Source organism: Triturus cristatus, chromosome 8 (assembly GCF_964204655.1).
Source record: "Triturus cristatus chromosome 8, aTriCri1.1, whole genome shotgun sequence".
Lineage (NCBI taxonomy): Eukaryota > Metazoa > Chordata > Amphibia > Caudata > Salamandridae > Triturus > Triturus cristatus.
In genome coordinates, this window is record NC_140591.1 from 1,696,097,117 (window position 1) to 1,696,112,139 (window position 15,023).

Below are 15,023 nucleotides of genomic sequence, written 5' to 3' on the forward strand. Positions count from 1 at the left end.
TGCGTCACTTCGTAAATATGGCGCTACATGGCGCATGTTTTACGCCACTGGTGCATCACAAAAAGTGACGCACCGGTGCCGTAAAAGTGACGCATGGGCTCATAAATGAGCCCCACGATGTATTTAGGATACACGAGCAACCACTTGCGTAATGAAGTGAAGCAGTTACATTGAAGGGACCCCGGAACGCCATCTTGTGTTTTCTCCACTTCCCCTTTCCCCTGGGTACTGTTGTCACTTGGAGGATCTCTTGCAGTTCCCCAGTAATTGTGGGGTTCTAGGTAGTTAGTATTTTGGCTTCTGGAATTTGCGTCTTGCTCCCAGAAGAATTAGCCCACCATTTCCTCCCAATGGTTGTGCGCAGTCGTTACAGTATCAGCATGGATAGAGTCAAAGCTGTGAAGGCGAGGCCAGTGCGAGAACTGTCAAGGAGATCCAGAGGTTGTTACGTTTTTAACAATTTATGCAAGACTTTATAGAGATTGTACATCTCGTCTCTTGGCTGACACAAGAAGAAATTACATTTAATTGGATATATAAAGAGTCAAAAGAATCATTTGAAACTGCTTAAGAAATCACCCATGAAGCTTTGTCTCACTGGAGGTATTATCTTGAAAGAGTCCAACTTAGAATAACCATTTGATCAAATGACCCCATATTAGGCTACCTTAAGCTGATGCCATGTGTGATCCTCGACATGCCAGGCGCTCCTTGGTCTTTATCAGGTTTGACTTCGACATGAGCGACCGGCCAGGCGATAGAATGTTAGAATGTTACCAAGACTCGCCTCACACATATTGGTCTCTTGTATGTTATGAGTTGTATAGTAAGTTGATAAAGTCGTGCACCTGATTTTCACTTTTCTGTTTCCAGTTTTCAATGAGAAAGGTGTACAGCGTGAAACAAATGTGGAAGGTGAGATTTATACATTTTTTAAATTCCACTTTCGTGCATGTTACCAGGAAAAATAATTTTTTTTTTTACTAATGATTGACTGATCTAAACCATCCGGTTAGGTGCCTAGGTATTACTATTACCTGGTAAAAAAAAAGATTTTGTTCACCCAACTACCGTCTAAATGACTCCCCTTTCACACTATTTACTGATTTAGTCTTTTTTTATTCATCTGATTTTAGGAGATATGATTAGCCTACATCTGTAGTGCTTTCATGAGATGTAATTGTTGTATATCTGTGACTTTTACTGATGTTTTTGTTTTATCTACATGTAATGTCTGCTATCTTTTATGGCTTTATTTAAAAAAAAAACGAATAAAGAAATTGAGGATGAATGTTGTGATTAATTTATTATGTAACAAAAATTACTAAAATGTATGTTTGGAATTATTTTTCATTATTTTAATTTATCTAAAAAAGTCATTATTAAATTAAAATATTTTATAATAAATTACTAATTATTTAGTTATATAGAATTTTATAAATAAACTTTTATACACATTAACATTAAATCGGTATATTTTTAGATAGGTCTAGATAAGTTAGTTTAATGTACCTTTATTTACTGTGGCACTATATTGCAGTACCTGTGTCTGGCAATGAAAGAATTCAGTTTTAGTCTGTTTGTCTCAAAGCCTTCTGGAGCAATAACCCTGGCTTTTTCCGCATGGTTCACTCCTCTGTGCTGGTCCTCATGCAATCGATGCTCTCACTGCATCTCTCCTTTGCTTCCCTCCAGAATCCAACTGATTGGTCTTACGAGCCACCCAGAATGCATCCACCGCAGGCATTCGTTAGGATTGCCTGGCGGAGCGCACAGATGGAGGTGAATGGTGGCGGTGCCTAGCAGGCACCGTCCGCCAGATCACAATGCTGGCCTCAGGCAACCTTTTCGTGGCGGGTAACCGCCATGGACAGGCTGGCGGAGAATGGATTTGGGGGCCCTCTCAGTGTGGGGGGAGGGTGGTTGTGCACTCATTTCCCTGCACAAGGTGGCAGGCACCGCGTGGTGCCTGCCACGTAGTGCAGGGAAATGCACTACGTGGCATTATCGCAATGCGCACGGTGCTGCAGCCAGCAGCACCGTCCGCAATGTTAAGGGCCTTGGATGCTCCCGCCACTATGGTGGGCGCATCGTTAAAGGGCTCAGCAGAACTGCCGCCTTAGCAGCGGCCAGTCCCCAGCAGCGCAAAGATGGCAGGCGGACTCAGGTCCGCCCGCCATCGTAATGACCCTCCAAGATGCAGGGCAAGGAAAACCAACTAGAACATGGATTGTGTTTCATCTTGACCTTGTTAAATTTAATCTGTGTTCTGGATTTATTATCCATTTTAGATCAGACTCCATTCCAGAAGTGTTTGAGATTGGTGTGTAATTTAATACTGAAGCCATTTCTAAAGCTCTCACCATTCGAGCCTCCTCTCTATACAAGAGGATTTTACGCTTTAATGAGACTTTTGCTTGTGGGTCGGTTCGGTCCGGAGAATCAAAAGGGTTCTTAATTGTAAATTGGAAAGAGTATTCCTACCATAGGCCGGCTATGGGATGGAGCTATTGTTACTTGAATGTCAACAGCCTGCAGCACTCACCTAGAAAAGCCGGCTTCAGGGGTGCTCCATATTTTAACCCACAATAAGAGTGGAGACATTTCAACAACATCTTCAAAAAGCCCAAACCCAGTTCATGGTGCGAAATGACGCTAGTGGTAGGTTTGGGGACAGATAAGATCCTACAGAGACATTTATTCTCAGTTGCCTGCAGTCTCTCCAGGGATTCGTCACCCTACACACCTGCTCCATGGTTCCTCAGCAAGGCATTTACTCTTGTAAAGTTGGGTCATCTCCTTTGTGGGCTTGTGGCCCAGTGTTCTTGTGAATCTATAAATCGAGTCACAGACTATCCCCATTTTCAGAGGTCATTGATTTATTCATCTATCCCACGTCAAATCGGCTTCAAATCAAATACTGAGGTAGTTATAAAATGGTGCATCTTGGCAATTGGAGTTCCCCTCATGGAAAAGCTTTTTGATTTTGTATTTTTAGCACCGCTAGTTAAAATGAAAGATTTTTGATGGTTCACTCTAAGATTTAAATTAGTCATAAAAGTGTTAAAACCATTTAAAAGCTTTTGCAAACCATTCGCTTTTTGTGCAATTAAAACCGTGTCATCCGCATAAAGTAAAACTGGGACTGGATTAGAGCTGACTCTAGGGGTGTCAAGGGCCCAGGGCTGTATCCAAAGCATTGATATAAAATAAAAACAAAAATAGGGCTAAAATGTAGCCCTGTCTTAGCCCTCTTGCCACCATTATGGGACGTGTGCACTGTCCGTGCAGTCAATCAATCAATCAATCAATCAATCAGGGAATTGTAAGTGCACTACTCACCCGTGAGGGTCTCAAGGCGCTTTGGGGGTTGGTGCGATCAGATGTTCTTTCCGTTCAGTCAAAAAGCCAGGTCTTGAGAGCCCTTCTGAAGGTGTTCAGGGAGGGGATGCGTCTGATGTCGATCGGGACCTTGTTCCAGGTCTGGGCCGCGATGTAGGAAAAGGCTCTTCCCCCTGTTCTGGCTCTTTAGATGTGCAGGGTTTCAGCGAGGGTGAGGTTGGTGGATTGAAGGGTTCTTTTTGGTATGTGGAAGGCGATTCTCTCGTTGAGATATTGGGGTCCTGTATTGTGGAGGCATTTGTAGGCGTGGGTGAGTATCTTGAAAGTGATTTTCTTCTCGACGGGGAGCCAGTGTAGGTTCCGTAGGTGTTGGCTGATGTGCTCCTATCGCGGGATGCTGAGGACAAGTCTGGCTGTGGTGTTCTGTATCGTCTGGAGCTTGCGGAGTAGAGAATTGTTGATGCCGGCATAGAGGGTGTTTCCGTAGTCCAGTCTACTGGTTATGAGTGTGTGGGTGACTGTCTTCCTTGACTCCGGGGGGATCCATTTTAAGGTCTTTTCGAGGATGTAGAGGGTGTTGAAGCAGCTGGAAGTGACGGCATTGACCTGCTTGTTCGTGGAGAGGGAGTAGTCAAGTACGATGCTGATGTTTCTGTGTGGTCCGTGGGGGTCGGAGGGCTGCAGATGGCGGTGGGCCACCAGGTGTTGTTCTATGCAGACGGGGCGGTTCTGAGTACGAGGACTTTTGTCTTCTCTGAGTTAAGCTTCAGGCAGCTGTTGCCTTGTATACCAGCGTTGCGTAGTCTGTCGGCGAGTGTGCGGTGGGAGAGGGTGTTGAAAGCTGCTGACAGGTTGAGTAGGAACAGGGCTATGGTGTGGCCTTGGTCGAGCAGGGTGCGGATGTCATCTGTGGGGCCAGTAGGGCAGTCTCGGTGCTGTGGTTGCTGTGGAATCCAGATTGGGAGGGGTCCAGGATGGAATTGTCGATGAACCTAGTTAGCTGTGCGTTGACGGTCTCATCAGCGACTTTTGCCGTGAAGGGGAGGAGAGAGATGGGCCGGCAGTTCTTGAGGTCCGTGCGTGTTTCCATTTGACGGGGAAGGTGCTGGTCTTGAAGGTGGTGTTGATGGTGCTTCGTAATTCTGGTGCGATGGCGGCTCTGTGGTAGATGTGCGGTTGGCAGGTGTCCATGCGAGCCCTGAGTGGATGCCTTTAATGGTCGAGGCGGTCTCTTCGGTCGTGACCGGTGTCCAGGAGGCAATGGTGAGCTGGTTGGTGTTGCCGGAGGGTGCGGTGGTTGCGGAGTCAGGTGTTTGGCTGTTGAAGTAGTCGTAGAGGCTCTTGATTTTCAGATGTAAGTAATACCTGAGCCTGTTGCAGAGGTCCTGGGAGGGGGTGAAGTCCGTGGTTTCGCTGGAAAGCTTGCTGAATTCCTGGATGATGCTGAAGAGTTTCTTGGAGTTGCTGTTGTTGGCGAGGATTTTGTTGTGCTGTGTATAGTGAGCACTGGTAGTCGTACCCCACTGCAGGCACCTAATAAGGTTCAATAAGGGGGGGTCGACTCCTAAAAGCTCCATCAATTTCCATAGTTCCCCCTATCGACCTAGTCAAAAGCACAGGAGTGGTCCATAAAAGCCATGTGGTGGGCACCGCTCCTGGCCTTGACGTACTTTCCCATGATGAGGGATAGGTTTAATGCTTGCTCAGTGGTCCCTAGACCTGGGGGAAAACCATATTGAACCTTGGAAAAAAATGTGTTTTCTTCAGCCCATTTTTCAAGTTTTCTCTGTATGACATGGTCTAATACTTTTGCAGTAGTGTCTAACAAAAGAAATTGGGCGGTAGCATGCCGGGAGGTTCCTGTCCTCTTTTTTGTCTATCGGCACTATGATGGCTCCTCGCCACAAATCAATCAGGGCTTCCAGAGTCCTTAGCCCGGGTGGTTCCTTGGGTCCCCAGCACTTCTAAGTCTTTTGGATCCATTCTCGACTTCGGTCGTGGGTCGCATTCCACTCTTTTAGTATGTGTTTTGGTCTCTCGCGGAGCCCACTGTATTTTCGTGCTACTTACCTGTCTTATGATCAAAGTATTGTGTGTATTGTAATTATATCTCCGGGTAGAAGATATTGTATTGTGCTAGTTAGTGTCTGTAATAAATAAATATTTTTATAACTACGCTGTGTGTTTTTTTTCACTTAATGTACAGTACAAGATTAGATACTAGTAATTCAAGTTGCTTTACACTCCTCCTTGAGTAAGCCTGAAGGCTGTTCTCCACAGCTACCACTTAGAGAGCTTTATAATTTGTCCAAATCACTACAATTACCATAAAGGTTGTATGGATTGGTGCAGGGTGCAGCATATACCAAGCCAGACTCCTACAAGAAGCATCAAAAGCTTCCAGAAATGACGATTTGGAGTATAAAACCTCCTCAAATGGACCGCTGGCATTGGCTTTTTGTGCAAAGAGTCCTTTTTAAACTTTTTTTTTCCAACAGGAAGGAACTGCCCCAAAGTCTCCAACTTCCTGTTCCTGTCCCGCAGGTTCCTCCCAGTGCTTTGTTCATCTCCTGGTTGCTTTATAATTAGATTTGGAGCTGGAAGGATCTCTCTTTGTGTCTGCTGCACATATACCAATGGATATAAGGACTTTGTATTTGAGATTTCACAAGTAAGTTAAAAAACAGTTGTATAATTTTTTTTTTTGTTTGTTAGAGGGCTTGCACCAGGATGCATTTCTTTCTTTATTCCTTTTTTTCAATTTATTGTATTGGGGGGGCCTGCAGTTTCAGTAGAAGCCTACTTATTTTTTGCATATAATTATTTTTCATTTATAAAAGAAAAATGTGGTACAGTTAGTACCTTTTCTCCATGTTTAATAAAACATTTGTAACAATCTTTTAATTGATTAATGGCCTACTCTTCCAATGGGTCTTCCAGCCAGTAGGCCCAGTACTAGTCATGGGTGGATGAAACAACTATTTCTGAGGTGTCTATTGTATTGAAAAATCATTTAGGCCATGAATGGCATTGAAATAAATACAAAATGAGTTTTTTGTGCTGTATTTCATGTTTTTTTCTCCCTGCAAACATTGCATAGGTGGGGTAATCCCTTTGGAGAATGTGTGTTGTTGTAAAAAAATTTAGCCCTGTTAATTTTTGTTTTTGGCATTGCTGAATTAATGTTGTGTTTTCTGTGTTAACTTGCCTACTTTGTCTGGTGTGTGTGTGTGTGTGTGTTTGTCATAGGCCACCATTTGCCTTTGTTCCCCATTCAATGTAGCCAGGGGCCATTTTGTATAGTCAATGTCCATAGGCCTGCATGTCTTCTTTGTTTTCCAGTCCTCCTGCTTGTTGTTGTGACCATGTGGCTGGAGGCCATTTTGTGTAGCCAGCCAGTGTGCTTTTGCATTAGGCTTGCATGTCTTCTTTCTTGTGGCCATACCTTCTTGCCGGCTGTTGTTGTTGTGACCATGTGACTGGCGGCCATTTTATGTAAGCAGCCAGTGTGCTTTTACCATAGGTCTGCATGTGTTCTTTGTTGTGGCTATGCGTCCTTGCTTGCGTGCTCTTTCACCATGTGGCCGGTCACCATTTTGTGTAGGCAGCCAGCGTGCTTCTGCCATAGGCCTGCTTGTCTTCTCTTTGCTCCCAATGCTTTCTTGCTCAATATGTTGTTGTTGATGACCATTTGAACTGGCTGGCAGCCATTTTATGCATCCAGCCAGTATGGCCCTTTGTCAAACGCTTGCATTGATGGTTGAGATAGCAGTTTAATAAATGATATGCTTAAGGATAATTTCACTTTTTTATTTTAAAAAATCTTAGGTTTTTTTAATGTATTCATTTGTGTAGTTTTCTTTTGTAATTTTTTTTTATTATTATTATTTTTTTAAGTATTTTAATTTTAATTGTAATTGTTTTCCCTATTTTCCCAACATCTGGCATCAATCAACAACATGTGTGCAATAGGTGCACCACAGCATTCATTGTCTAAGGATTATTCCATTGTAAGCTGCACCTCCCTGATGCACGTGATGCACATAAAGCAACCAGTTACATCTGTATGTTGTTGCTCCTTCTTATCCTTCCTGCGTGTACACCATGAACGTTTATTTTAGTGTGTTTTTACGAATGAATACACTGTGTTCTTAATTCTTTATAGTAACTTAAGTAACCAGTGACCACACTAAATGGTATTGATTGTTTGTACTACTATTTGAACAGCAACAGTGCCACATTTTGCTGATGTTCTTCTTCCTTGTTTACTTTTAGGTGCACAAGAGAAAGAAGAGACATTATCCACAGTACTGCCAGACAGAAGGCCTGTGCACGTGACTCATGACCACACAAAGCACTTACATCTCTTCAGCTTGTGATGCTAAGGCCACTGCCAACTGGTAACTTCAAGATGGCCCCAAAGAAAGGTGCAACCAAGAAAGTGGCCAGTGAGAAGAAGGAGCTTACCACCACTAGTATGTCAACCGATACCGTTTTCAGGCACAAAACGTGGGCCTGCCACACTGACCTCGGGGGAGCAAGCTGGGAGCAGCATCCCAGCACCATGTCTGTCACAGAGGCAGCCTGTCTAATCACGGCAACACCGATGAGTAGTGACGTTGAAATGGGCTTATATCTTTTGCAAAGTAGTAACCATTTGTTGCAGGAAACTCAGATAAGTTGACAACAATAGCTGCAACCACCAGTAGAAGTTCCTCCTGAAGTAGGAGCAGTTTAGCAGATTGAGCTTCATGCTGGATGTAATGTGGGACAGAGGAAACGGACTGTAGGACCTCCGCAGCCAGGGAGGCGTGGACAAGGCGGGATCAGGGAGGGACAAGGGGTATGCCCGCGAAAGCTGGCAGAGCAGAGTAGGCTAGCAATAGAGAAGGTGGTATTGAATAAAGCGTTAACGTGAATCTGACCTCATGTCCGAGTCTTCTGTAAGCAGGACACTACACTGAGGAAGTAGAAAAAGCCACTCTTTCAGAAGATCCATTGTATTCCCGATCTCCTGCAAGAAAAAGGAGGGTTAGTCCACCATCTTCTTCTTCAAGCCCCTTTTCTGATGATCAAGATTCCACTTGGATCCTTCCTCAGTTTGAAAGTAGGAAACGCCAGGGGAGGCAAGGGAAAAGGAAGGTTCCTGAGAGCCTTAGAGCTATGGATGTAGAAGAGGAGGATGACGACGAGCCAGTAATCATGGATGTTAGCCCAGCCCCAGTGCAGGGCGACATTACCTCATCCCAACCTGCTCTGATTCATGTGGCACTACAGATACCACCACTGCCGTCAGCTGCCATATTTCTAAGGCCATGGCAGTGACCTACATCCACAACCACCTCAGTAGAAGAAAACTCTGCAGCGAGGCAAATGTCAAAACACCCACATATCGCCAGGTCCTCCAACATTGGTAGTGACACCAGTGTCAGAAAGTGGACCTCCCAAGTTTTGGACTTCTTCATGGTTAGCAAGAAGGAGCCGAACATTGTCATATGCTCCATTTCCGGAGCAAGTGTTAGTTGGGGTAAGCTTGGTACAAACTAAGGTACCGGAGGCCAAACAACCCATTTGAGAAAGCACCACACAATCCAGTGAGGGGAGCACCTTAGCAGCCAAACAATTGCAAGTGGTGTTGGTGAAGAGGGTGAAAGGGTGAGCAGGGAATCCGATCCGATCACAGTGGAAGTGTTGTGTAGTTCCTAAAAATACATAGGATCTGCACATTTGTTGGACAACATAAACTAAGAGATTGGTGCCAAGACGGACTCCGGACACCCCTGAAGGATATGTCGGCCGATAGACCTGCTAGCTCACAGTGCCACAATATGCCCTCAAACCTTACCAAATAGTTTCTGGCAACCACTGAACATGACAACCCTTTACCCTTCAGGGATCGTGGAAACAGTGCAGTACTTTTCGCACAGTCACTCGTGCTCACTTAGTAGAGAGATATACAGAATAAACGTTGGGGACGTTTCAATCTATTATTATTATTTGTTAATTTATTTATTTATTGAACCAGCGTAATTCTAATATAAAACATATGTGCTGCAACAATTAGTCAACAGAAGCAAACATAGGGGGGTCCTCGGGAACATGGCGGCCACTAGCTAGATGCTAGGGGACGCAGGCGCCAGTCCGGGGGGAATCTCACCGTAAGAGCAGGAGAGCGGGAGAGCGGGAGAGCGGTGTAGCGGAGCGCGGCAGGGAAAAATATTCAGTTTCATATTTCGGAGAGACAAAAGTGGACTGAAGTACGTACCTGCAGCAATCCAGGGTGCTGGGCAATGTTCACGGAGCCCGGTTTCACGCCAGGAAGTCGCTGGGGAGCACAGCGTGGAGTACAACTGACGCGCTGGAGCGAGGCAGCCGGAAGCCTCCAATGGATCCGGCGGGCTGGAATCGGGGGCAGCAGCAGAACAAGCAGGGCTTGCCTGCATCAGTTGGAAGAGGTGGGGGCTGAGGAGAGAGGCCTGACTGGAGCCGAGAAACAATAGACGTGAGGGCTAAGAGAGAGGGGAGGAAGACTCTTACATATGGAGACAGGGATCCACAGGGAAGGGGAGGTCCCCTCCAGGTACACTCTGAGGACTAGGAATATTGGAGGTAAGGCAAGTCTTCTTCCTATCTCACCAGACGCCCTGCCTGACCTACCACAAGGGGTGAAGACCATAATTAAGGCAAAAAGGGGTGACAAAGGATATCCTCGCAAGGTAGAGGGACTGGGAGGGCCTTAAGAAAGAAAATCAGAGAGAGAAAGAATATAAAGAAATCTTGCCTCCCAACCACGAGAGTTAAAGTAACTCCTTCACTTAAATCCTTTTTTTACGTTTTGCCAAGCATGCAGAAAAATGATGCAGCAAGCGCAAGTTCTAGCCCTGAAGAGCGCATTCCTGACAATAAAACGGTGAATGCTAGTAACATGGGAAAAGACAATGATACTGAAGACACTGCTGGAATGAGTACTTCGAGTAATTCGAGTAATTCGAGTACTTCGAGAGGTCAGAGCAGGACCCCTCAGCAGGATATAATAACAGTCCTTGTAAGCAATAGGTATTTGGTCCTAACATTAGCCGAGGAGCAGGAAGCACCACCATCAGAAGCAAATGGGGATAACCAGAATCGCATAACCAGTTCAGGAGAAAGAGCACCTGCAATAAATGTAGAGGCAGAGATCTCACTGGCTAGTATGCTATTGGAGCTGAAAAATGATATTAAAAAGTGTTTTGAGGTATCAGAGGCTAATCAACTAGGCATACAAGCATCTTGCTCTGAACTAGCCCAGAAGCTAGATGAGGTTACCTCCCACACAAAAATGTTGGAGGATTGGTGCTGTAAAACAGGACGTTGAGAAAAATGCAATCGAGATCTCTAATCTTGGCAAACAAAATCAAATGCTAAGAGACGATATAGAGAGAATTGAGAATCATTCTCGCAGGAATAATATAAGATTTTTAAATATTCCTGAAAGTGAGGAAGTGGCAGATATGAAGGTTTTTATAATCTCCCTTCCTCGAAAAATGATCCTGAAGGATAAGGAAGAGATTAATCTCGAGCGCGAAATACAGAGGGCACACAGAGAGACGTTTCGACGTAACCCACAGAGAACCAAACCTAGAAAGATCTTGGTAAACTTCCTTTCCTACAATATTAAGGAGGAGATACTCAGCAGTGCTTTAAAAAATGGCCCATATGTGGCTAATGGTTATTCTTTCCTGATGTGTGGAAGGCCACGGAACAAAAGCAGTGGGAGCTAGGCGGAAAGATGGAGGAGCTTAGAAGGTTAGGAGCGAAAGTCCAGTTAAAATTCCCCACTACGCTCCACATAATGTGGAATAATAAAATGTACAACTACCGCTCAGTGGACGACATCGAAACGTTAATAAACAGAATGAGCAACGAGAATTCTTCGAAGTAAATGATAACTCTCTAGCTCTCTAGCGATGTATACATTAGAAGTGCATCAGTAAATTCCCCCCGATGGTACACCCATAGGCAATATTATGCCTAATAACATAGGGAGGGTTCCTCAGGGTGGGCACAGTAGTGGAAAGGGGGGGTGGGGGAGCACGGGTGGGGAGCAGTGGAAAAAAAAAAGTCCTAAACACCTTTTATGCAGGAATATTTCTTTAGCTCAGGATTGAAACCAGGAAGAAAACCTATTAAGAAAGATGGCTTCGATTAACATTCCGAGTATCAAAATTCTCACATGGAATGTGAATAGCCTTAGGTCCAAACCTAGGCAGAGGAAGATATTGGAATATCTAAAAAAATAGCCAAGCACAGGTTATGCTGTTACAGGAAACTCACCTTTTGGCAAATGAGAGTAAGGAGCTGTTTGGGAGGTGTGGCTGGGTCCACAACTTTACTGTCTCAGATCAATTGTATTGCTGTAAGGGAGTGGCTAATCTGATCAGAAGTGGTTGCGGAATAGAAATGAAAGAGTCAAGTACAGATAGTTTGGGTAGGTGGGCTCTAGCCGCTTAAAGTGGGCAGACAGGGATTTTTTATGTATGGGATTCTATGGACCTAATGAGGATAACCCCCAATACATTGTAGATCTAGAATTGAGGATGGCAGCAATCTCAGTTCCCGTAATTGTAGGTGGGGGCTTAAATGTCCTGTTGGATCCTGTGCTAGATCGGTCTACAAGAAGAGAGAGTGTATATGTCCCCAGAATGAAAAACGCCCTGAAAAGCATGATACGTGATTTTAATTTAGTGGATGTTTGGATACACTTGAAGGGCAAGACAAGGAGGTACACGTATCATAGCAAAAAACATCACTACTTTTCGAGAGTTGACTATTTTTTAGCTGATAGAGATTTTGCAGCAAACATTAAGAAGATCAAGCATCTCACTGCTCATATCTCACACTACTCACCTAAAATGGAAACCATACAAGCTTTGGGGCAACAACCATCTAGGAGATGGACTTTAAGACGTGCACTGCTCCTAGAAGAGGGGGTTGAGATTGCTCTGAAGGAAGCAACAACTGAATACTTTGTTAAAAATCAAGACACTGCTCCTCGGGTATTGTATGGGATGCCTTTAAGGCATATATCCGGGGAATCCTAAAAAGCCTCACCTCATTAGAAAACCGGAAAGCACGTTTAGAACTAGAGAATATGGAAACGGAGATTGGGATTTCAGAGGAGGCTCTATATTCCATGAGTATGGGGAAGAAAAAGCAAGGATGGAAGAGAGGTTAAATGAGACACAATTGGAATGTAAAATAAAAATTGAGCAAAAGCGTAAAGCTAGATGGCAAGCAGCGAATATAAAGGAATTCGAATATGGTGAAAAAGCATGTGCTCTGCTTGCCTGGAAAGCGAGAGTGGAAAGGTTAAGGAACGATATAAAAGAGCTAAAAAGTGAAACAGGAGAAAAGTTGGGTAGGCGGGATTCCATGCAGGAGCACATAGTTGCATAGTTTTCACAGCTTTATACGGAAAATATTATCTCTGATACCACAAATGTCAGATGTTGGCTTAGCTCGCTTGATCTTCCGTTACTGAGTGACGAAGGGAAAGAAGTACTGGAAGCACCAATCACAAAAGAAGAGATAAAAGGAACAATAAAAAAGACTAAAAATGGGAAGGCGGCAGGGCTTGATGCTCTCCCGGCGGAAGTATATAAAATCATAATTGATTAAATATTATCTACCTGGGAGAAGTTGTTCAACATGATATATAGAGGGGGAGTGCAGGCCCCAGAATCATGGCGTGAAGCCTCTATATTTTTTAATATTGAAACCTGCTGAGGACCTGGCTAAGGCAGAACCACATCGGCCAATATCCCTGCTAAATGCTGATTATATGATCTTTGTCAGCATTTTAGCAGGGAGGCTATCCAGAGTAATACCTCAACTAATACATGAGGATCAGAAGGGGTTTATCCCCGGAAGACAAATGTGTGAGTTGACTCAACAACTAATAGGATGCATCGACATAGCTACAGAAAGATCTGTCCCCTTGGCGCTTGTCACATTGGACGCCGCTAAGGCGTTTGATCGAGTTTGCAGGGAGTATTTATGGGTAGTCTTAGAACATATGGGATTTTGGCCTTTCTTTATAATCACATTAAAAACATTCTATAACGGTTCTACAGCTAGGATTCTTTTAAATGGAGTCCTTACTAAGAGTTTCAAGATCACGAGAGGGACGCGACAGGGCTTTCCAATTTCACCCCTGTTATTTAACTTATATATCGAGCCATTTGCTCAGGCGCTTCGTCAGGATAACCAGGTGAAGGCTTTCAGTCTAGGAATGTTTGAAAACAAATCTCTCTATACATGGATGATTTAATCATTTATACAGCAGATCCGGTTATAACAATCCCAAGGATAGAACAATTGGCAGATGAATTTGGAGCCCTATCTGGATACCGAGTAAACAGGGAAAAAACGGGGTTATGTGCTGGAACATCCCGAACTGGAGGGGGAGTGTACAGAGAGAGATTAGGTACTTAGGAATTAATATTCTCAATACAGTGCAGGATGTTCCACAGCATAATCTTGAGAGAATCACAAAGGAAATCGAGAGAACATTAACTAGGTGGAAGAATCTTCAGTTAACGGTATATGGAAGGGTCAATCAGATTAAAATGGTGATTCTGCCAAAGCTCACATTTCTTTTTAATTGTATACCTCTTACGTTCCCGAGTAGTTTAATGGATAAAATACAGGGTAAATTGGGCAGTTTTATCTGGGCAGATAGGGGATCACGTATGTCCTGGAAGAAAATTAGACGTAAATTAACAGAAGGAGGGCTTTCACTACCAGACGTAAAATTATACTGTATGGCATTCCAGTTTAAAAATTGCAGGGTCTTACTATGTACACCATGGCACAGGGTTTGGGGGGGTTTGTGTGAGGAGATGATTAAAGAGTGGGGTGGGAAGGGATTCCTGTTTAAATTTGAAGTAAAGATATTTTTCAAAAAAGTAAAATTAAAGACATTGAAGGCAGCTCTGTTTTTGTGGGTAAAGATCAGGAACATATTAGCAATTGGTTATTATTCAGGAGAGGCTCCAATATGGGACTCACCTGGTACGCCTGAATGCTTGCAGTGTCCCACACATCGGCCTTTCCCTCCTTTCAACTGCACCCACGCATAGAGCTGGTCACGCCCTTGACCTGATCTTATCTAACATAACGCATCTCGTTGACCTTCCCCCCCTCCCCTTAACATGGACCGACCATTTCTTGGTCCCTTTCTCCTTGAGACAACAGCACTCAAAAGATTTATTGAATTCTGGACCTCGCTCTTCGCAATTACGTAGACCTGCCATGCCCTGCCCCAGGCTTCCCCAGCGCTAGGCGCTGAGGCTTCAGAATTGGTGAAGACCTTCTCGACCAATCTCACTACAGTCTTCGACTCTCTCATTCCTGAGAAAAAATTCTGCCCCTCCAAACAGCGTAAATCGGCCTCCTCGTATACAGCAGAACTCAGTGCCGAAAAATCCAGGTGTAAATCCCTGGAAAGATGCTGGAGAACCAGTAAGACCCCTACGGACCGACAGACTTATAAACATTCATTATTTAAATATCACCAGAACATAAAGCCAGCAAGAAAATCCTTTATATTTGCACAAATTGACCAAGCCACAAACTCTTCAAAAACGCTATTTAATATAGTTAAAGAGTTTGCCCACCCTCAGGCTTGTAGGTCGCCTCAA

General features: G+C 44.2%; 1 protein-coding gene across 7 annotated transcripts in view; it reads left to right on the forward strand.

Annotated features, from left to right (window-relative positions):
- LOC146808630 (uncharacterized) overlaps nucleotides 1-15,023 on the forward strand; it is a 320,797-nt gene that overhangs the window by 202,752 nt on the left and 103,022 nt on the right. For all 7 annotated transcript variants that reach the window (XM_085623656.1, XM_085623657.1, XM_085623655.1 and 4 more), the window contains exon 3: nucleotides 874-915. In XM_085623656.1, coding sequence (XP_085479782.1) covers nucleotides 874-915 — 42 coding nt within the window. The remainder of the gene's footprint in view (nucleotides 1-873; nucleotides 916-15,023) is intronic.